At 35.0% G+C, this 25,732-nt stretch overlaps 1 protein-coding gene across 1 annotated transcript in view; it reads right to left on the bottom strand.

Moving 5' to 3' along the window:
- The window catches only part of LOC121327369 (ultraviolet-B receptor UVR8-like), a 72,983-nt gene extending 49,537 nt beyond the window's left edge, over nucleotides 1–23,446 (bottom strand). The window contains exon 1 of the mRNA XM_041271350.1: nucleotides 23,248–23,446. Within this exon, the coding sequence (XP_041127284.1) occupies nucleotides 23,248–23,446 (199 nt within the window). The remainder of the gene's footprint in view (nucleotides 1–23,247) is intronic.
- Between the last annotated feature and the right edge of the window lie 2,286 nt (nucleotides 23,447–25,732).

Raw genomic sequence — 25,732 nt, forward strand, 5'->3', positions numbered from 1 at the left:
ATGTTTTTTATTCTGTAATTATGCTCCACAAAAGCATAACATATAACACAGCTTCAAACACCACGGTAGGGCTGCACTGCATTTATTTTCCACATGAACATAGTTTAATAAAACGGTACCAGCAGATTGTAATGATTGTTACTAATATTTTAAACGAGTGTTAGCTTTTCTTTTCTTTTTCGAAATTGAGGCTCTTAAAGCTCAAATGAAAGTATTAAAAAAGTGAAGGAAGCCAATAGAATTGTTCGGCTAACAGGATTTTCAAGCATTGTGTCTTTTTAGATTAAGGTGACATCAATTATTTGGCTTGTTTCAAATTAGAGAATGGTTATTAATGGAAGCCAGCCTGTGGGCATGTTTTATTTTTATTTATTGTTCTAACGCTGTTACTGACAACAATATATTACAGATTTTTTTTTTCGTTGTTTTTTTTTTTATTTTATTTTTTTTAACACAGCTTGAAATAACAGTACAGATTATGAAAATAAATAATATCTGAGTTAGGTGTAATAGAATAATAAGGTCTGTTTTTATTTTTGAAAAACAAAAACTTTTAGTTTTTTAATAGTAATATAAAAACAACATCAAATTACACAGCTGACTTATAGATTTCAATGATATGTTTAAAAAGTGCTCTCTCAATATTCACCATTTGAGAATTTACAATGTTGATTAATCCACTTGTAGGCACTGTTGAAACCGTAAAAGTCATGTATTTTCCTGTATAAGAGCCCTTGACTAATTCACTAATTTGTATTTTTTTTTTCTTTTTCTTTTGTTGTAAGTCTCAGATAGAGAAATAAAGAGAGGAAACTGCATTCAGTTTCTATTGCTGTTTCCATGTAATGCAGCACTGAGATAACAAGCAGCTTGCATCTCTTTAAAATACTCAAAGCTAGAAACATACGGAACCAGATCGCCATTTAGTTCAGGTGTCAGGTGTTTGTTTTTTTATTTCTCTGGTAAAGTACCAGATATTTTCAAACAGATTCAAGCGGGTGTTAAATAACAAACCAATTCAAATCTTTAATAACAGTAATTGCTGTTTGTAATGGGATAGTTATGTTTAAATGTTGTAGAGGTGGAGGATGTTGCAAGCTTTATTCCCTAATAAAGTAGTTGGGCTAGCGTAGTTGACAAAAAAAAAAAAAAAAAAAATCTTCAACAACATACCACTCCATATAAAAATACATAACATGCAACATACACACGTGGTGTGTTTAAAATGAAACCACTTTGTTCTGTTTTTATTCTTGTATTTATTGATTTGTTTACTTTCAAATTCAGTTCAATATTGCTGGTTCTAGAAATACATGCTCTATTGTAAATGTGCCGGTGTTATTTGGCTGCAATAACCACAAAAGTTTGATTTTTATTATTTATTATAATACGCTAATGCCTCTGTTGTAAAACGTAGAAACAATGTTAATACACTGGCAGTGTACGCTAGCCATTACGGATTGAAAAACTCAAGGAAACAGTGATGGACGCGTATTTTGTGGAGCAAGCATGCCCCCTGCTGGTTAAAAATGATAAAGGAGCATAATCCTGCAGATAAATGCATTGACTAATGCCAGTTATAACAGCCAACCTTTTCTAACGGTTACACAAATGGAAGACTATATCTGGAATCTTATTTTTCATTTCAGTGGTTTACGTTTTTGAATGTTTGAAGTATTTGTAAATGGTAACTACAGGTTACATGTATTTTGCACAACATAGTTAAACATATATGTATGGTTTATAACCTGATGCAATGGTTCAGCAAAAAAACAAAAATTCATTATTGTGATATAATAATATAAAATTGTCTTTTTTAATAATTATCCTTAATTCCAACAGCGTGCCCACTTGTGCCGAATTTAATGTTCAGAGTCCTTCTCAGGAGTGATGCATTGTGTGTAAATAGAGCCATTAAGCCAATTGTTTATTGAAATTGATTTACTCCAGTCCTAGATTAGAGCTAACAGGTTTGTTTACCTCCTATTAAAAACACACACACACACACACACACACACACACACACACACACACACACACACACACACACACACACACACACACACACACACACACACACACACACTAAAATGTAATTAAAACTGCCTGTGGATTCTGAACATCAACCCCCACTTTATAAATTTAAAGAAGTATCATATGATATCACAAGTTTATTGGAGTACTTCAAATTCAGTAGGCTGACAGGCTTTGATAAGTCATAAACTAGCTTTTAATTCAATATTGTACCATGTCATCTCCCTTCTGCTGTTAATACATTTGTTATGAGGGGAGCTCAGGATTGTTTGAACTCTCAGATTCCATTAGTCTTCCACAGCAAGTCCCCCTTCCCTTCAGAGCCACACTCAGAAACTGAGACAACGGAAAGCCCCTTTAAAGCTGTTCTATTCTGCTGTGTCAAAAAGAGGGGTTTGTGCCCTTTTCTAATGGTGACTGCCCCCTGCAAAACAATAATTAGCTCTTGAATGGCACAGCGGCCCTGGCTGTCAAAAGCCACAAAACCCTGCAGCCCCCAGTCTGATCGGTGTCTTGACGCAAATTCATCCTCAGAAGAGTTGGGACAGAGCAGTGATGAGGTCTATCTGTAAAACGTTGCTTTAAGTGACATCTGCTTTGTTTGGACTAGCAATAAAAAAATTCATTTAAAGGTCTATATATTAAATGGAGCTCAGCTGATTCTTTTGAACTATATACTACATCCACTGTGACAATACTTTATATAATTAAACATATATATACTATTTATAATCAAAACATATATATATATATATATATATATATATATATATATATATATATATATATATATATATATATATATATATATTTAAAAAAAGCACCCTGCCAAGCTCATCATATCTCTCTGTTAATTGAAATTCTGTGCTGTCTTTTCTGCTTTTTGTTTGTTTTAGAATGTCAATTAGGAAATTGCCCAGTCAAATCAAAATAAAGTACATTGAAAAAAATCTATTAAATGGGTTATCTATCTTTTGCTGGATGTAAAAAAAAAAAAAAAAAAAAAAAATACTATCACCAAACTACTCATCCCTCCCCCCCCCCCCCCCCCCCCCGAAATAAAGCTGTAAAAACCCAGCAAAAAAAGAACCCCCCTCTTCTAAAGGTGTATATTATTCAGCCAGGGCTCTTTGAAGTGTGCTTGCTCCTCTCAGTCTATGCTCCAACAGTTCTGTCATAGAAAAGAACTGAAAATTAAGTTATTCTCAGCCGGCAATACGCCCCCACTAAGAAACTATCGAACCGTAGATATGAACCCCAGAACAATCGCTTCCAGGTTTCTCATGCTAATGCCACAGAATACCTTACAAGAGCACTTTAAGATATTGAGAACCCTTCAATACAGGGCAGTATAATAACTTTTACTTGCTAATTTCTATGGGTCAGTTGCAACGGAATAGACCTGTCAATCAGTTTCAGATGTAGCAGAATGTGTCTGTCTACAAACAGGGATACTTTGCGGTTGCCATGGAGACTAATCCTCCACTTTCCCTCTGTTGACACAGCCAGTCACAGTCTAAACTACCTGATCACACTTTCAATGGGGAGCTGACTGGAGCACCATAAAATGCTCCAATCAAGTTTACACTTGAGCCACGGAGTCTGCTGTACTGCTCCAGTTTATGTTTTTGATTTGTGCTTCTTGACCATTGTTGTTGTTGTTTTTGTTTAATTGTATTATAAATGCTCCTTTTAACCTGCAGTATTAAATATACCCATTTTAATATTTTGCTTGCTGCAGTATAGTTTTATCTTTTCTTGTTTTCCAATATATATTTTTTTCTCATATTTATTTTAAATCTAAAGCAACACCCGTTGTTTATCATCTGTTGGCATTAACACTGTGTCATGTGACAATAATGGACATAAAGACACTTCGTCATTTTGTCTCAGCTATATAGAAAACCATTAGGAAAGAAGAAAGGTAGAGACTGGTTTCAACAAACCAACAAACCAACGAACTATGCAAAAAGAGAACCAACGTGTAAAAAGAAGAGAGAGAATTGCTATTCCACAAAAAAAAAAAACATTTGCTGAGATTTTTCAAGTAACCACAAAAGGGTTATTGTTAATTTCAGAAGTATTTAAGAAACAACATGGGTACACACATGAATCCTAAATAGAACGTCATATTGTATTGGGATATGTCTAGTAATAAACATTCATGAAAATAAAAATAAAATCCTCAAAAAAGGCTGCATGTTTTGCATTGTCATCCAAGTTTAAAATCAGGTCAAAGATGCCAGTTGTATAACTATATGTTATTTACTTATGGACTGCTGGAAATGATACGATTTTCACCTTCAGGAACATGCACTAGATTTCACAAACCTTGGCATTTATATAACAGATCAGAATTTGATCATTTGAAACCACACATTACAATGGAAAATATATGTCACTGTTTAAAATGCACAGTGCGTGTGTTGTGAAACTATACCATGCCTGTAAATTAAATATTTATGTCCTGTATACAGGCTTTGGGTTAGCACTGGTCAGAAGGAGAATAAAAAGTCAGAATATTATTTACCTTTTATTTACAAAATCACTTCAAAGGATTATACATCTTCTAAAGTTAGCTGCTGATGTCACCAATACTGTGTCATGCAAAGTTGATGAAAAAAAAAAGCCTGTCTAGGGTATGCTTTGAGGTTCTCTGTGTTGCTGCTTTTCAGGAGTCTGGGATAGTGCACGCCTCCTTCAATTAAGCATGAAAATTGATGGGTATCATTAATTATGTCAGTAATATCATAAATCATCACTGAGTGCTCTAATTAATTACTTTCAAGTCATGAGAAGAAAATCACAAACCCAAGATAAACACACAAGCCGTCTGGATGAGGCTGAGAGGAAAGGAAAAGGGGCTGCGAAACAAATGGATTTCCCCATGAGCTGTGCTTGTGCACTATATGCTTCATTGGGTGTGATGTGGTACCATGCCAGGGAGCATACAGGAGGGCTGGGAGTTTGTTATTACTGGAAAGGCTCAATTAACAGTGGAAGCCGTACTGCTAAAGAAACACACCCAATGAAACATCACTATTTAACATCCTAGAAACTGGATATTCCTAAATAAAGAGGGTAACCCTTAACACCCATTACTGTGTGCATGTCTGCCTAACATGAGTGAAATTTTAATGCCAATACATAGTAAATATCTAATACATAGTTAGAAACAGCACAGTATGTCTAAAGTATAACTTTCCTGTAAACAGTATGTATTAATTATAGAATGAAGTGTGTCGTCTGTTTTTTAAATGTTTTTATATTTATTATTATTATTTAAATAAACAATGCTGGTTTCAAATGGTACAGCCTCTTACACAATCGTTTTTCTGACACTGGATTGCCTTGTGTTATAAGCTCCTAATCGGGTCCTTGGGATAGAAAATGGTTTTCTATAAATGAGCTGGGTAACATGTCCCTGCACATGAAGGCTTGTATTAAGGTCAGACTTAATGAAAGGCCTGCAACGAGCGAGGCAGAGTGAGCAGAAGCACTGTGAGCTCCCTCGTCTCAGGTGATAAAGTACACAGCTCAAAACCAACGATACCTACTTATGGCAAATCATGGGTGCCAGGTACTGATCCACCGGAGGAGAGGAGAAGTTTACGGGAGGGGAAAAAAAAACAACCCAATATTTCTTTAAAATAGAAGCATACCCTCTCCCGAGACAGCCTCACCCCCACCATCCTACACAAACCAGGGGAGTGAAAGTGCTAGGGACAGGTTGAGACAGTGTTTAATATCAAGTGAATGTGGTGTTTAAGCAATACTATCCTGCTTTTGTTCCACGTTGTGGAAAGCAGTGTCTATTCATTCAGGAAAGGTTAATGCCAGGGGTCAAGTGATTTCACACTCACTGTGGGATCCTCAGCACTGCCGCAGTTCAGATGTCTCGGACAATGATGACTCAGTTGAGCTGATTTATTGCCACTTTAAGGGCCTTGGTTCCTCTCAAGTGCTACCTTATGGTAATACCTCCAGAGAAACTGCTCTAATGAAGGGAAAGGACATAATTACCCATAGATTTTTTTTTTCTTTTTTTTTTTTTTTAGAACATTTCTACCCAATTCCCAGAAGCTCATTATAGAGCTACCATTTTGGACTGAAAACAAATCATTATTAAAAAAAAAAATTATAAAAACACAACTCATGGACTGGTGCTTGAAGAAGCAGGTAAGAAAATGAACTCAAACCAATTTTAAACGAGCAAATAACAGCCATTTACTTGATGAAATATTATTGCTTGAGGGCCTAAAGCAAAAATTTTGTTGACCTTATGAAGACAGCATTTTCTGCTAATTATAATGCTTCCTGAATTATTAGCCACTTATAAAACAAATACATATTTGCAATATGTTTTTTTTATGAAAATATGATGACTGATTATGCATTACATTGGTCCACAGTACCCATAACACATATTTATTGGTTTCCTACTGGATCCCTACCATGCATATCAAACCTAGACACATGTATACATCCATTAGAGTGCAGTCATAAGGCAACAGAAAGTTGCACATCCTTAACCTACAATAGGCTGGGAGTCTTTTGACCCGTTGAAAAGCATTGCTGGAATTTCTACCAGGCTTAGTTAGCAATGTGAAATGGGAGAAAGCCATGTTGTCTAAATATATGGCTCCCAAAGACAGCATTAGGTGAGGTCATTGTTTAAAGCAGCAAGCGCTTGACATTGTCAAGGATTTAATTTTTAACAAGTTACCCTCCCTTATTATTATTCAACCACGCCCCTTTCCAGATGTGTTATATATAATGAAACAGGTTCATGAAACAGCTCCTTAATTATACTCCAAGCATAGGAAAATGGTTTCCAGTAAATTAAAGGAAGGCTTAAATCATGGTAAGTCCATTATTTAAAATCTTGCTCTCCCATACACACTGCCCGATGATGGATAGAAGAATAAATAATCGGCGAAATAAAATATATTGGGCAAATCGACGGGCTACGTCCTATCATTATCAGAGGAGGGGATGGCCAAGCCATTTAATTTATCCGACAATCTACTTAACGTGTGCATACAATTTCGTTCAAAATTAATTAGTTCCTTTTTGTGTTGTCTTTAATGTCTCTCAGGCCTTCTTGTGTGTCATTGACAAACATCATTGTCTTAAGGTCTTTAAGAAAGAACAATCCCCCAGCACAATGAGTAAATGTTGGCGTTGCTTTGACTAATGTATATATCTATTAATGCATACATATTATCAGGTAACTTACGTCTCCATGACACTGTGATCTAGACATTTATATGATTTATGTTTATATATATATATATATATATATATATATATATATATATATATATATATATATATTATGATATGAAAAGAAAAGAGAATATATATATATAGTAATAGCCTATCTATCTCCCACTCAGTCACAATCTAATCTCACTTTTCAAAATTATTAATACTGTTTATGTGAACTTTTTGAACTTTCTGCCACGGCTTTGAAAAAAACCATATGCTTAAAAAAGTTCAGCAAGGGTAGTTAATGTAACATGGTACAATTATGCATACAGTGGGATAAAGGATAAATATATCAATATATCTATATGCTTAGACATATTTAGCTTCTAGTACACACTCCTACAACATAGTGTTTAACTGCTAGGTGTTATTTTTTGTTTTTTGTTTTTTGTTTTTATCGCAGGCCCTGCAGTATTTTCAATAAAGACAGCAGCTGCTAGGGGACAACCTGTTATCATGTAAATCCAAGTAACTGTTTGCAGCTGTGTGTGTGTGTGTGTGTGTGTGTGTGTGTGTGTGTGTGTGCGCATGGTGTGTGTGTGTGTGTGTGTGTGTGTGTGTGTGTGTGTGTTGGGAGGCTGAGCACATGTCAATAAAGCATAAACCTTTGTGAAGAATGCTTTCTGTAACCCATCCCCAGAGCTGCTTACAGGGCTTTTTACACTTGCATTCACATGCATCAAAATAAATGCCAACAATTAAATCACCATGTGAAACTCAATCAAAGCAACAATACAATCTGTAAATAAGAATGCATGTGTAAGTCTATTAGGAGGACAGCAAATGTGCATAGAAGTGGCTGGGGAAAGGTGCAGTGTCACTTTTACATAGATTGACCTATTTTCTTTTCTCGATTCTGTATCACAAGCTTGCTCATCCCAGGCTTCATAAGATCTCCGGAGCCCTATATTAACACAGGGCTTTCAGAACAGCACAGTCTGAAACAAATACCAAGAATGCGTCTTTTTAAAGCAGTGGAACACCAAAATGTGCCTCCCCTATAAAAAAATAAAAAAAAACAAAAAGGTTCTTGTTGTGTGCAGCCTCCAAAGATCAATTCATTTTGATTACCCTCAGTGAAATGACTTAAATAAAATGTTAAATATTTTTTACACTTGTTAAATCAATCAATGCCTTTAGTCTGATTACAACTAATGCTAATTTTAATTTGTGTCGTATATATATATATTTTTTAAATCACTTAGATAGTATTTCTGCCTTCACTGACTGGATTAGCTTGATATTTCAAAATGTAAATATAACATAAATGACCCTTTGGAAGGAGACAAAACTAAAATGCATAAATTAACATTTTTACTCAGCAAACTTTTATAAGGACGCATGTTTCTATACTGTACATATTTATACCAAAATCATAAAACGTTGCTGCTGGTAGAATAATTTCACAGGGAAGCACATTTCGATGTTAATACTTTAACAAATTTTGTTATTTGAAGAAAAATGGTATTGTAGCATTTTTTTGTTTGTTTTTTTAACAGCAAATTCATATGAAATTCAAAAATCACACTGAAAAAGTCAGTGTTACGTATAGTTTTATATTTGATGTACATTGCCAAAGCCAGTCTCCTGGATCCTAACTGACATAAAACAAGACATGTAATTTCCTAAACACAAGCATGGGAACTATACATTATTAAGAACATTGTTTTTGCCTTGGGGTTATACATAGTACATAGTGACATCTGGTGGCTCCATATTGCAATTCAAATTATTTTCTGTTTTTAAAATGGAGTGGATATGAATTTGGGTGTTGCTAATATTTTATCTGAAAACAACCCCCTCTGAACTAAATCCTGCAAACAGCTCAAAATAAGCTTCTCCAACAGTATAATGCAGTGATTACAAGAACCAAATGCAAGATGCAAGAAAGACCAATATGGTTATCATACACCAGGGCAGTCAGCATCTATTTATCTGAATCAGTCATGTTCAAATTCATTAATTAATCCATTATTGATTCTGTGAAAACACACGGCAGCCGAATCTCTGCAAACACGACACAATCCACTAGGAGCTCTTAAATGTTGAATGTATGTAACTAGACGTCTCAATTTAACAAGGAGACATACATTAAACAGCATTAATAGCCAGACACTTAATGGATCAATTCCCACTGTTTGTGTAATGTGGAAATAAAAAAAGCCTTATTAAATGACAAGCTTTCCCTGGTTTGTGCTAATTAATTATACACTGCCTCTGACTGCTAATTTGGTGGGAAAATGCAGCCCAAAACCATGGTTCCTGCTTGAACTTTGTCTTAGAACCATCTAATTCAACGCTGAGTGCAGCTGTGGCCTGCGTCTGAAAGGCGACAGTATTAAATTAGAGCACAAGGCCATCAATTTAATAAGTGCTGTAGCAGATCATTTGAATAAGGATAGTATTAGTATTCTACCAGTGCACAGCTAAAAGCAGCTGACCTTTTGGACCAGCGCAAAGACCCTTGAACACATCCAGCTGAATCAGAGAATGCAGTAATAAGCCATCAACATTAAAGAGTGTCAAAGGGTCTTCTTAACCGCTCTGCCAGCCATTGTGATCTATCAGCTGGCCCGCATCTCAACAGTTTATGTAGAGGGGGGAGGAAAAGCTAAAAATAGCAGAAAGACAATGCAGAGCCGGATTTATTGTCTGCCGTACTGTACAAGGATTTCTCCAGATACTGCATTGATTCATGGCGCAAAGAATGTGGAATTGATCAATGCACATCAAAATTCACTGGGAATGCTCACATAACAAATCAGTGACTGCCCTTTGCTTAGACATATTTAGCTTCTAGTACACACTCCTGGAACGTACTGTTTAACTGCTGCGTGTACTCAGCTTTCAGCTCTATGTACACAGAATAAAAAGATCCAATAACATTATTTTTGTTTTAAAGTACCAAGACTAAAACAAATGTGAGTTATATATATATTATATATATATAATATATAAAACACAACAGTGAATCTTTTTTTATTGAATAAGTTCATTGTTATCAAATACATAGAGTTTATTCCAAATAATATAATATGTGGGACACTACAAAAACAGAAGAATTTGAAATATAAATATCGTATGTTGGTCTATACTGTAGAAAGAAAGAAAGAAAGAAAGAAAAATAAAGGAAGGAAAATATAGCAAAGCAAGAAAGAAAGGCATTTTAGCATTTTTTTTTTTTTTTTTTTTAGTAGTAGCGGGTTGATACAGTTCAGTGTTAAATATTTCTTAAATATACATAGATCTACATTACCAGCACATTTCAAAGACTTCTCTGCCTGAAAACATGCTTTCTTTTTTTTACCATCTGAGGAGAGCTGATGTTCTTTTTGAAACCTCACCCACCCTTTGAAGTATCTTCTTTAGGTTCTGCCTGGTCCTCTTATGTGAAAGGAAAGACAAATCAATAATACAGGACCATGGCATACATCTTTCCTTTAGGAGAACACAGAGTCTGTGTAATGGACTGTTAGCTCGAGGAAAACCAAACGAAATCTCTGTGCTAATGGACTTCAGTGTTTAACTAATGCTTCCCATTTAGTCAGCCGGGTACAGGAAAAATACATACATAAAAGGGTGTATGAGCTAAGATGTATATGGGATAGAGAATGATGTGTTCCATGTTTTATGGGGTAGTACTGATGTTGATGAATATTTACTGGTTAGAAATCATAGCTTAATGTCAGCCCACAATTTCTTGCAATTAGAGGTTTGATTTATGGGCTTGCCAGTAACATGCGTGGTAACAATTAACACTCATGCACATAGTCTGGTTTTAACTATTTTTATTTTATTAATGAGGAGGCTGAATTGGGTACTTAAATAATATAACTGACTAAGTAAAGGACCTGTAAAAATAATTTAGCCACTAATGCCTTGCACCTACTTACTATACTGTTTGATAAGCATTTGTACTGTGACAGCCTGTGTATGCATTTTAGCCAATATAAAGCTGGGTTTACGTTATGTTAAGTGTCTGCTAATGAAACAGTAATCAGGAATTAACGAATATGCCATTGATATAATAAAGAAAAAAAATGGAGAATCTTAGAATTGGTGAGTGTGTATCGTTCTGTATCATACAGCTGTGCATCTAAATATGGTTCTTTTCATAGGAACACATTGCTGGTTATATAAGTGTGGTATAGCACAGTCAATAGCAGGTTTTTATTATCCTTATGAAGCTACTGATCTTTTGAAATGTTCAAGAGTTATATATATATATATATATATTATATATATATATATATTTATATGTTTTTATATACATACTATATATATTATATATATGTATATAAACTATTTATAACCTTAACAACATATTATGTATTGTTACATTTTTACTTCATAATAATGTAATAATATAATATACACCAGGTCTCGATATATGTAAGGAATCCGAGCGATGCATTCCGACCACATGCTTGACGTATATACGTGTCTAAATTAAATGCACAGTTTAATTTATATATTTATCATATTATATATATATATATATATATATATATATATATATATATATATATATATATATATATATATATAGGTGTCTGTGTGTGTGTGGTTTGTGTAGCTCTAGCATTTTGTATATCAGCTTGGCTAGAGTTTTCATTTAACCACAGTATTTTTAAAGAAATTGTTGGTCTCTAAATATAAAATTTAATTAAAACACAGGACACTGTTGCTGTTTAATCTGTTTGAATAGCTTAGGATGTGTAATTGACTTTTAGACTGAACCTATTAAGCTGAAAGTAGAAATAGAAAATATATGAATGTATATTTTTTAGTTAATTCGATTTTTACAAATGTACTTTTATATATATGTACTTGTTTATTAATTTATAAAGGCTGTGTTGGTTAACTTCAGTCCGTAATGAGCTGATTAGCTCCCACAGTCAAAAGCCTCCATATACTATGATCTGAAGCAATGGCATGTACTGAAGCTGAGCCACTTAACTGTGTGAACGGTATCAAACTGGAATCATAGTCTTGTCATAGCTTAAACATTTCAAAAAGGGTTACTCCAGTCTTGAATTATTCCTGCTTTTAAAAGGAGAAAAATCCATAATCCATAAACCATGTTACAAACAATATCAGAGTGCTAAAGAGGCCTCTGATTATATTACTTAGTTGTTAGATAGTTTTTTTGTGGTTTATTTATTTATTTTATTAATTTATTTATTTTAAATAGGAGTTAATTGGAGTATGCACAATGTGTGTCTTTATCTGAAATAATCTGATCACTGTGCAGTATTTACTTATAGCCTGAGATCACTGTGCTATGTGTGTGCTTTTATATGCTACTTGCAGGGATGGAGTAAACCCCTTGAATGTAAATATATAAAGAGAGAATATGATTTAGGGTGCTGGACGATACAAGCTGATACCCACTCCTTGAGTTGTCAGAGCGGTTACCAAGAATGCAAATCTATATATTATTATTTACTGAAATACTGGATCTCAATCCACGGTATAAGGGAATGGTAAATATGTAGTAATTATGCTGGGCAATAATACATTACTTTTATATCCTTTTGCTTTGCTAAAATGGTAAGTAACCCAAACTTTGCTGACAATTGAAATTATTTCAGATTTATTCAAACGTCCTTAAGCCATTGCAGTTGTTGGATTCAGCAATTGCCCCTGTTGTCAATATTTTGAAGAAAAATGCTGTTGCAAGTAATAAAATTTCAGATTTTTTTTTTTTTTCATTTTTATGAAGCCAGTAATTGCTGAAACTACACAATTATTGCTGGAAAAAATACCCTGTTTGCTTATTATGAAGGTGTTGGCACTGCAAATTTGAATTGTTAATATACCTTTATTCAATGGCTCTCTGCAGTGTGAACAAAGATGTTATTGTCAAAGTTTTTTTTTTTTTTTTTTCCTCCCATTGCAGCAGTGAAGAGAAAATCAAAACAAGCTGCTCTGTTGCCTGAAACTGGATTTCAAGCACAGGTTTGTGTTTGCCACTTGTGATCCTTTCAATATTGAAACCAGGGCAACTGAAGAGTCAGAAATGTCAGCCTTGCTTATCCACCTTCCCAAATTATGCAAACACACTTAGCCCCAAATATCCTGATCCCTCTTTTAACATTGAAGGAAAAGGGGGCTGAGAAGAAATTGCTTCAATTATATTAAAATCCACAATGATAGACCGTGCAAATGGACTTTATGTTTACACGTGAAAGCAATTAAAGAGTTTGCTTATGGAAACAGTTTCAGTCTGGAGCAGATTAACGTTGGACAAAAATCTTTCTTAAAAAAGACATTTACAAAAAACTAATAGAACTGGAATTGAACATTATAGTATACTTTATTATTATTTTTTAATTTAGATTTAACATATTATGAACTACAAAAAAAACCTTTCAGTACACTGATGCCAAAATCATGGCATTACAGTTTGTATAACACTTCTTAGTTATACCTTCTTTCCAACGCTATAAAACATAACAACAAATTGGTTGTATTTTTAGAAGAGACTTCATACTGGCAAACGTCTCTTTTTTGACACACTCAGCTAAGTGCGTTACCAGCAGACCAAATGTAAACCCACAAAGCACAGTGCACACTGCCACCTGCACCTGGCAGGATACCAACAAAACTTATTCCAAACGTTTTCCTTTTTCAGTTCTGTTCCCCTGTGAGCGCCATGCTGCTTTGAACACAGTTTCGCCTCACGACAGCTGTCTGTCTAAAGCCTGTTCTGCACCAGCAGTAAGTCACACAGAGTTGGTGGCAATAGGCCAGAGGTAGCTTGGCTTCTCCCTCTTTAATGGTCAAGCATTGCTTCTCAATGACCAGTAGTTGGGGTTCGTCAGTGACCTCCCTTTGAGGGGATCCGACATGCAGGTCATGACAATCATAAACTCCTTCCAGGTAGTAAAGTCATGCCGCTTATTTAAAATAATAGTAACACTTGACATAAATAATGAATAATAAAGTCTAAGGTACATTTAAAATGATTAATAATACATATATAAATCCTTATAAATGGGTTTTAACATTATTAGGAGATTTAGGGGTGGAGATGAGACTCTCGTTGCATAGCAGTTTAATCCACTCCTATACGTTGAGGCTAATCAAGCTCGTAGTAAAACCTGGAATGGGTGAAACTGCTATGCAATAGGAGTCTTATTTCCATCCCTGTGATTATTGATGGGCTAAAGCATATATAGCTGACATATAGCTTGATAAGTTATGTCCTTATCAAATTTTAAAAACAATGTATAGTTACTTTAAAACCCAACATATGCTTTCCTCAAACAGCATATAATGAAAACTATATCATAACATGATGTTACTCCTTGTTACTTATCAATGTTTTTAAGAACCTGTTTTCAGATGCTTTTTGATGGATCCTTCACTAAACTGCAAGTACCTGAATAACTGTGCCTGTATCATTCAGTTCTGATTCATTTCTTCTAATTCAATAGGGGGAAATGTAGTTCAAAAGTAATAATACAATAATACCCTTATTTTATTTAAGCGCAGTGTCCAAAAAGTACATCCTAAAAGGATTATTCGGCAGTCATGGTGCTACAATTGCACTCAATTGGTCACAATTTATCTTGAAACAATAAAACATAAAACCACCAAGGTTTCTGTAGCCAGAAAACCCAAAAGCTTTTTCAGTTTCTGTTATCTGTTTCTCAGAATGACTAATGGCTTTTTAACTCTGACAAATTAAAAAGCAGTTTCACAGTTTCCAGTGCAACTAAAGCATTTTGCAAAAGTAGCAGTCATGCAATTGATTCAGTGTGGGCTGACATAGTAAATAAAACAATTCAAGAGCAATAGCAACAACCACAAATGATTAGACAGACAAAAACATCAGCATACCTTTGTGAGGATGGGATATGATTGCTCCCTGTGTTTTTAGGTTTTGTTATTTTATTTTTTTTACTTCTAATCAATGTTTTCTGAAGGATTACTAACAATTATCATTATGGCCCGAGCATTTACCTGTGACCATGGCAATAAATCTTATTAAAGAACCGGAACATTTTTTTATTTTTTTTTGTATGGCGCAACCTGTCGCTAAATCACAACCATCTGCACGTAGTTACTGCCTGGTGCACACAGATGGCAGACAAACATTTCAAAAGTTCCTCCGTCCTTTTCATCAGCGCTTCTAACCTTACTAAATAAACAAATTCATATTAAATCTGAACCAAGGCATCAGCATTCGAAAGAGTATGTCATTACCCTAATGAGCAAAAGAAAAGGGGGTTTAACCCTTGTTTGCAGCTGTTTTACTGGGTTTTGCACCTTTGACATGTTTTCCTATATTTTAAAGATTCAGATAAGTGGCGTAGCATTACAGATGTGAAAGGTGCACATTGCCAGCACTTCGGAAGTCGTGCACATTTCAAAGCGGTTATACTGCAAAAGAACAGTGCTCTTGTATTGTATGCTCTTTCTGTGGGCATCTCCTTAGAAAGTGAATTACACAAGAGCACCGGTGAGTAACTGGGAAATAGGACATTATGTCAAAAGTGCCATAATTGCATTATTTATTCCATTATTTCATATTTAAAAACATGGAATTGAGTGCCCTGTTACTGCTATATGGATTCCAAGTATTCCAATACTAATAATAATAATAAATAATAATAATAATAATAATAATAATAATTTATTGCTTTTGCATACTGTACCGTTACTTTGATTTCATGTTTGTGTATGTGTGTTTGAAAAATATAGCTTTATCTTTCTTTTCAATATTTCAAAAATGTCTGTATTGTGTTGCACAATGGGTTTTTTGTATTATTTTGTATTTTTTTACTCCTGTCTCCTGACCCATTTTTTAAATACATATTTGTGGGTGTGGGGCTCTGAAGAGCAATTCCCTTTTTTTAGGAAATAACCGGTCTCCAAATGTATGATTATTAGTCTTGGTTGAAACTAGACGCTGCTGCTTGAAAAGTCATCGATAAATCAATCCCTGTGAATGTATGTAGATGCTGACATTCTCTCTGTATTCCTGTGGAAGAAACATCAGGCTTTCTTTCCAAGTCATCGGATCCTAGAGACCATAGCAAGATGTTACACTCGGTGTCCATAAACAAACTGACCCATGAAATGCATGTTGATCATTTAAACAGCTGCCCTTCTGTAATACCGTTCTGGCTGGTCAAGCCTGGGTTATGTCTATAGCCAGCAAGTAGAACAGCTCCTGAGCTCAGGTCAAAGCAGAGCTATACAGCAGTACTGGAGTATTTGCAGTTAGAACCCCTCTGATTGCAAACATCATGCAAAGCTAAGGGGACCCGTGCTGACACATAATGACATGATTCATATCTACAATCACTTAAAACACATCCCTAAACTACAGAGTTGTAGATACAAATTGGGTTAAAAAAAATTTAAAATGTGATACTTGCGATTTACACCTACCATAAGCAAGACGATTTTTTTTTTTTCACTATTCGCCTGGGACTTGAGTTATGCTACAACTGACATCTGTAAATAATTATTACAAAGATTTCTCTGGCTCGTTTTATTTTCCTTTTTTAAATCATGGCTGCAGTACAGCTCCTCCAAGTACAAAGAGGTTCATTGTACACTTGCGCTTGTTGTATCATATGTTGAATATTTGGAAATCATTATAGGCTTTCATATTAGCGACTTGGAATTTAAGAATTGGCTGTACATTTCTAATTTAATTATTTATTTATTAATTTTTTTATAGTAAATCTTCTTTTCAAGCGCTAAGCATAGCTTTCATGAAACCGAAAACGGTATTAAACAGTTAAACAGGTATTAGGACACAAACACTCCTGGCCTATGACTAACCTTAAAAGCCTACTGACTGCAAAAATTGACCACTCAACCAGCATGGAGAAATTAGCCAAGGGATTACAGAAAAAAAAAAAAAAAAAAAAATAGAAGAAAGCCTTTGAAAAAACATGCAGACACAAGAATAAATACATTTTTAAAAAGCTGTTAAATAGGTAGAATTTACAATGCTTTTGCAATGGACATCAATTACAATTCACATATTTTACAGCTGTATTCCTGTTATGATACATAATTCACGTACTTGAAAGTCTCTCCTTATTACTGAGTTTATTTCCTTTCATATCAAGTGAGATTTATAATGTACACCATCTACACAAAGCATTTCACCAGGACCTGTATACATGAAGGGGCTGAAACAATAGCAGCTTGATACGAGCTATATTCAAGAGAGCAAGCTGGAATTCATCTGTGAAAACTTGTCAACCTTAACATATTATTAAACACACATTGTATATAATTGTGTGTCATGATGTAAATATTATTAATATTTCATTTTTATTATTAAAAAGCAAGGAGACCTTTTTTATTATATATATATATATATATATATATATATATATATATATATATATATATATATATTATATATATATATATATATATATATATATATAAAATGGAAACGTAATAATTTGCATAAGAAATGAATAACCCTTTACCTGGCAAAATCCAAATAACATAAAAAAAAATGATGGTTCTAATTACTGGCCTATTTTAAAGCTCAGCTCTGTCTTGTGTTAGTGGATGTGTCCGAGAAAGGAAAGGGATAAGGCACACAGGCTAAAACATCAAGCAGCTTTTAAACACCTGTAGCATACCAAAGTTACAAAATACAACATGAGAAAAAAAGTCCTGCCAAGTTATGTGCCTAGTTCACTTATCAAAAAGGGCAGCCCAAATCAGAGTAATTATTTTTGACCAGAAACATATTGTTTTTTTTATGAGTTACCCCACGAGCAGCTGAGCACCATGGGAGGGGAGCCCTGCAGCAGCTCCTCTCCCTGCGGTGTGAGAAGGTGGAAGTTCCACATGTCCTCGGCATTACCCGACACACGAAGGGTTCACACTAAAGCAGTCCTGACACTGACCTCCCAAAGACCCAGTGACTGAAACAGCCTTAACAAGGTATTAACACAGCAATGTGCTCCTCAAAGCACCACCAGCTGCACAGGACACTGCATGCTCTTGCAAACAGGGCTGCTCGGCGGGCAGTACCACTTTCAAGTAGGTGCACAAAGGAGTCACAAGACTGCCAGAAACACTCAACCTTGTTTATATGATCTGTTCATGCTCCATCTCTGTCAAAGGACATTAGCTCAGTGTCAGGCTGCTTGGAAAAACTGGGACATTGAAAGCTTTTTCTTTTTTTTTCTTGTAGGTATTAAGACAAGGAGGTGGGTTCATTACTCAAAATAAAAAAAGACATAAAACATATATACACAAAGTAAATGTGTGGAAGCCTATAAAACAAGTGACAGCATTTCGCATCAAAGAGGTGCCGGCATTCATTGTGAAGCCGTGCCTTGAATTTCAACAAATACCCAGCAATAAAATCCAGATATTCTGCAATGTTTTTTTAGCTGGGTATAAAAAATAAAAAAATAAATAAATAAATGAAATAGAGGTACAGAGATTCTGAAAAATAACCAGGCATAGAAGTGCATCTTCGGGTAATTTCAAGTTAACATAGAAAAAACACATTGTTTGAGTAATTGCAATAAAAACCACTCATAACGACTGCAAACACCATAAGAATGCAAGGGGACAGAAAAAAAAAAAAAAAATCCAATATAATTCAAAGCTACTCCCTCTTTAGCCTGAGGCATTGTATAAAAGTGAACACATCTTACTTTCAAGTTAATCAGATTACCCAAACATTTACCACGGCCTCTAACCACCTTTTGCACCTGAACTTGAAATCCAACCCAGGTACTGCAAGCCTGAGAGGAATCATTTCAGGGTTACAAATGGAACGAAACCCCTAGATCTGGAACAAACGCCTGCTTTAAAACTGTGAGGTTAGGTTTCAAGATTTAGGGCATGTCATAAAAGCACATTGAGAGGTAATCTGACGTGACACTCAATAGGAGCATGAAAGCACATATGGAGTTGATTATAAAACAAAAGTCTTGTGATGGCACCCTCACCCGGGAGTCAATTCAATGTCAAAAGACCTGTTTCTTGCAATACGTGAACCTCTCTCTTGAGAAAAGAGAAACAAAATATGTTGAGGGAACACCTAATCTTTACATTCTAATCTGATACAATATGCAAACATTAATTCAAAATGACCTTAAATTCCAATACAAAAGAATTGCCCGTTCCATTCCTTTGATCCCAACACCAAATACAACACAAAACATAGTGCCATTTTTTTTTTTAAACCCAGTATTCCAATATTAAATAATAAGAATGAATACCACCCCTATGCATTTCAGTATGTTCAGGTACATCCAGAAGAAGGCTCCCATTGCATTGCAGAAGACCACTGTTCTGTAATAACTATCCTTCTGTCGCTCTCATCACGGTATTGTACTACTCATCATACCCAGAATACAGACAATGGATCCAAAACACATCCATATGGAACTGCCTGAGATATCACAGGATGACATGCTATATATTCAGTGTATGTTGCATAGAAGCACACAGTGTATTTCAACACACAATACATATATGAAAGAGGTCACTCATAAACAGTTTGGATTGTCTATTTACTAATGTGGTGTCTATTTACTAAGCGTCTGTATCAAGTAATACCAGGCAATGTACACACACACACACACACACACACACACACACACACACATACATATATATATATATATATATATATATATATATATATATATATATATATATATGCCGGTCCGAGCAATACTAACTCAATCTTTAAATGGTTCTTTTAGTTAGAGAGCAGTGTGTGTAAGTCGACAATGATGAGTCCATTAAATTCTGTCAACATGCTGAGATATTGGACACATTAACAGACACCTGATTTTCCAGTAAAAATCTATTAAAAGATAACAGTAATCGCTGCTTCAGCTATATTAGTAAATTATAGTTGTGCTGTACCTGTTAAGACATACGGCCCACCATGAGGAATTATCAGTCCTACAGTGCCACCTAGTGTGCAAATCCATATCTTACCATTTTTGTCTGGCACACAAAGCACTCGCTTTAGAAAAAAGGGCTAAAGCTGAACATCAAAACTACTTTTTAAACAGGAGTCTTAAATCATGTCTCTATCCATCTTAATGACAAAGGATACCACGACAGGAATAATTGGAGGTGGATCCAGCATAACTGGCCTCTTTTGTGAGACCCAAACTTCAAAGCAGCGGGATTCTGTAAAATGTGTTTCATGATAAAAGGTTTACCATGCTCTCTGCTCGCTTGGCTTTGTAAAAGTGAGTGCTAAGACAGTGTGTAGGATTTTTTGGTTGCCTTTTAATGCAAGTATGAGCAAAATGACATGGGATTGTGATTAAAAAGAAATTTAGAAAGATTTACACCTTACAGTCTCAGACAGGTCCTTGAAATATTTGTCTATTTCTTCTCCACAATCTCACTTAATTTAGTTTTGTCTTATTTTAATTACAAGAATGAAAGAACAGAACTAATGTTTGAGTGCAGCATGTTATAGCAAAGATGTACTAACACATACAGTAATATTTTTACATGTGTAAGGCCATTGTTACCTATAGAAAACTATCAAATTTACCATGACTGTGTGACCCTGCATCTTTAAATTTCCCATTTAATTGTCTGAAATGGCAACTCATAACGCAGATGACCTGTGAATTGTTTAAAATGATACTCTGCATTGAGCTAAGAAAGCATCTGGTCTTTGAAATATGGTAAATCTTGTCCAAGTTTTATTAGCTCATGTCTAGCTTGCATTTTGACTCATTTTTAGGCAATATGACTTTCCATTGGCGTCTAACAAGAACAGCATTGATGAAACAAGCACTCAACAGCATCTCATTTTTATTAAAACAATACGTGTACTCATACACAACCCCATGCTAGATTTGCACATGTGCACATCATCTTTAATTAAAAGAATAATGTTTCTGTTAGTCAATCTGCTTTATGTTTTCATGTTTCGCTCCCAGATTATGTGTGAGTGTTTTACAGTACCATGACTAATATTGCACTAAAACTTGAAAGGTATGTGCTGGAACCAATGCCCATATTCATTTATATAGCAAAATGTATAAATGACTGAATGATAAAGATAGCATGTAAAGGAAACACATTCACAAACAACGTCTGAAATAAACAGCATACATTCTACTGCACAGAAGAGTGTTTAACCCTCCTTTTTATTATTTGGTGGGGTGTCGGTTTAAATTTTCACCTTAGAGATGTTTTTACTGTAGTATGGCACAAGTTATTTGGATTTCTAGCTAATTCAAAATGACAGAATATTCCTAAAATTTTTTAAACAACATTTGGACATGAAACAAAATGGTCATGCCAGCACTGGCATTTTGTTAATAAAACAGATTAATGTAAATGTATTATATCAAACTAAATGCACAAGGAAAATTCCCAATACACTTTTCTAACAGCACATCACTAGACAAAGTGCTTTGTCCATTGGCTCATTCTACCATGACACCTTTTGAGGCAAAACATTCAAGTATAACTATTGTGCTACCACAATTTTACCCCTTTAACTTAATCACAACCTTAAAGTCACTATCAGATTGCAAAATTGCTATTCAGTCCACCACAGAGCTATTGAAATGCTATTCTCTAAACAGCTGCTTTTTAAGTGTGGATGTCTTCAATACTGGAGGAGTCATCATCCTTCCTACCAGTCAGCCTGCACTGAAGTTGTTAGGAGTCTGTGAGCAAAAGCAACTTTCTTTCTAGCAATATAGAAGAAAGACAGGGTGAGATAAAGGCAGGGTATAAAGCGGCACCTTTACAGTAAGTAAATATTTGAACGCACAGGGCAGAATGAATGAGAACAATAAATACTTTATGTCTGGCACTTTGTCATGAATGTAAGTGGCTCTGCTTTACAACGTTACATTGATGCAGGATTTACAATCATTTGATATGTGACAATGCACAAAAATTACTACATTTTCTGGAGCTAAAACCAGTAATAAATCTAATTCCTGGATGCCTCTTATTGTCAGTTATCATCCGATGACAATGCCTTTTACCATCATTGTCTTGACAGAAATATGATATGTGAAACTGCAATGTCACTTCACTTAGTATGATTTAACCCAAGTCGGCCGTACCATTTCAATCAATCAAATGTGTCCCTTTTTGCTGTAATGATCTTGTGGTAGGTTCCCTCCGTTAGTGTGATATATAAGCCTTATCTGCAGCTTGATTTACTGCAGCTTGCTGTTAATGTACTAGTGCCCTCACTTCCCCCATCAAGTTTCCATCACATTGGCAAATGAGTAGGGCAGTAGTATTACCAGACACATTCCCAAATATATCAATAGTTTTAATGCATGTGCCTTTTCTGCTTGTGGCTTGAGCATCTCAGAATGGGCTGAGTTTTCATCTCAAATTATTAGACCGAACTGGAGAGTGTAGAACCTGATGCTATTGTAAAGACATTCAACCAAAAGACACCCATCATTTACAACAGAATCTGGCTTAACATCCAATAGAGTTGAAAACAACATGCATTATTATAGGGACTGCTACACATGGCTACGAAACCAGTTACTGGAAGCAACATAACTTGCCATATACTTTTTTATGTTGTGCCTATCTGCTTTATTACTCTGCTACACAGAAAACAATGTGGCCCCCACTCAAACCCAAATTCTGGAACTAGTTATTTTTTTAGATGGGGTGCCTCTACTCCATTGATTCCCAAATGCTAAGAAACACTTTAAGATTAACAATAAGAAATTAGCATAATTAAATTCAGGCAGCTACAGGACTTTTTGACCTTGAAATATAATTGTTTTAGCACTGTATACTGGGTGACCCATTAAAAAGGAAATGTTTTGCTCAACTGATAATAAAGATGTATTTTTTTTCTGTTTTTCTGTGATGAACCCATGTCCAAACTGTGTCTAGAAATCTTTGGGGGATTTGAGGACTTGAAAGTAAGCAGGTATAATGTGAGGCCACACTGTACTGTACCTGTGACAATTACGGAGTGGCTAGACCCACAAGCGAACAGCTTGACCCGTCCCAGTTTCTGCGGTGTGAAGGCTTCCAGCAGACCGTCTTTAGATTTCACATCTGCGGTTCCTCCGTGCCCATTCTGCCCCAGCTCCCCGCAGCCCCAGCAGAACAGCATGCCTTCAAAGCCACGCTGGTTTACATAAAAGAAAGGCATTCATGAAACAATCCATTAAAACTGACACTTTCATTCCCAATACCCAACATGGATAACTTTTTCTGGCCACTCTATAAGGACTTGTCTAGCTGATTGGGTTTGGCATGGCCCTGGTGTCTGGCATGTTCTCCTGGTACACCCAGGGTCCTTTGATTACTCTGGAAGGCTAAACAAATGCTGTAGTGCAGTTACCCATTTGCATTGCTGCAGACCAACTTTAACCAATAATGCTGTGCATGCACTGATGGTGATGACTACATTCAAGACTTTAATGGACCTTTCCACAGAGCCACAATTGTGCACAAGTGGTTTGAGACGCATAACAGGGACTTCTGACATCTTCCGTGGCCCCCACAATCCCAGGATCTCAATCCAATTGAAAACAGCTTTGAAACAGACTTTAAAGTTATAAGTGTAAAAAGCTGTCAGGATGTTTACAATGAAAAGAAAACTTACAGGTACGACATTGAAACAGTTGTAGCAACACATGAGGACATGTAACGTTATATTTTTTGGAACTCCGCTGCTTACTCTTCAAAGACTGTAAATGTCTTCATAAAAGTTATATTATCTTCATTGCTTCAACTGTATCTTCAAACTCATAAAATATCACACTGAAGCTTCTATTAATATTTTAGAACATAAGAACATAAGAAAGTTTACAAACGAGAGGAGGCCATTCGGCCCATCTTGCTCGTTTGGTTGTTAGTAGCTTATTGATCCCAAAATCTCATCAAGCAGCTTCTTGAAGGATCCCAGGGTGTCAGCTTCAACAACATTACTGGGGAGTTGATTCCAGACCCTCACAATTCTCTGTGTAAAAAAGTGTCTCCTATTTTCTGTTCTGAATGCTCCTTTTTCTAAACTCCATTTGTGACCAGAAGCAGATCTCCTTATTAAACATTTATATACTGATCGCATTCATTTTAAAATTGCTTTTCTAATAATTAAAGGCTGACCCTGATAACACATAAAGCTGTGCAGTCAGATGTTAACCTAATAATTTCACAAAGAAACAAAAAGTTAATGTAACACTTTTATTTCATGACAGTAATTGCACTCTTGTATTCCCAAAGAGGAAATATCTGAATTTTTGAAAGAGAAAATCAATATGTAACCTATTATAAAATTATTTTCAATCAATAGCTAATTTCTCTTTATTGATTGCGGTTTGGGCATTTAAAATGTACCCTACAGCAACAATATATGTCTATAGGTCTGTGCTCCCAGTTGGTACGCTTCAGTATTAAAATTATTGATTACAGACGTAGGAACAAAAATGTCAGAATGTTTATTAATATAGAACAAGAAATGTAGTTTATCTAAACCAAGATTTTGTTTTCCCTACAGCCAAAATGGAATTTATGCAGCTGAAGTAAGATATGTTTTGCAGTGAATATTTCACAGTACTTGATTTCTTCAATCCATTTATAAATCAAGCATAAACAATTATATTTAACTGTCATATTTCTAATAATGCTTAACTGATTTTAATATAGTTATATAATAAGTAAACAACTAAATAAAACCCTAAACTTTAACATTGAGCGAGACATTGCAGGTGGCTATTGCAAAAAAAGCTTTTCTTTCTATTTGAACAATACTTATATTGCTTTCTGTTCTGAAATGTTATAAATGACCAGTATTCTGGATATTTACAACAAGCATACACTGTTATCCTGTTATTTAGACTCAAGTAGGTCATTTATGAAGTGTTTCTGGTTTGAAGTCTATAAAGCTTACACTCACAAGCTCTGTGGATCATGATGCGGTTGACCATATTTTGTTGCAGAAGACTTTTTTGTTCGGTGGAATCATTTTCAAACCTATTTTGAATAGTGATCCCCAATTGAAATCTGAGGAAGAGGCAACTCATAAACAAACAAGAAAGAGAAATGAAATGTAAATGTTTAAGTTTAGTGTTGTCTGCAAGTATCTCTCACCACAACAAAGACCACTTCTCATACAATAAAGTAGATGATTTATCTGCATTGTATTATCTGTATGTACAGCACTGCCTGTCTCTCACCACAATACTGACACAACATTAAATATTTATGCTGTTTAACAGGGACCTCCTTGTGAACCTTTGCTGACCCCAGCATGAGAACCACTGGCACAAGAGAGACAATTAAGATCAGCACAGATTTTTTGGTTATCTACAAAAAGCCAGAAAATATGTATAAATAAAGATCACTGGTCCTCTTTTTCTTCTGTTGAAGATCTTTTGGTTCTTTGCTTGTATGTTATACTTCAATATACATCAATTTGAAATATACAGATATT

The sequence above is a fragment of the Polyodon spathula genome, chromosome 2 (genome assembly GCF_017654505.1).
Source record: "Polyodon spathula isolate WHYD16114869_AA chromosome 2, ASM1765450v1, whole genome shotgun sequence".
Lineage (NCBI taxonomy): Eukaryota > Metazoa > Chordata > Actinopteri > Acipenseriformes > Polyodontidae > Polyodon > Polyodon spathula.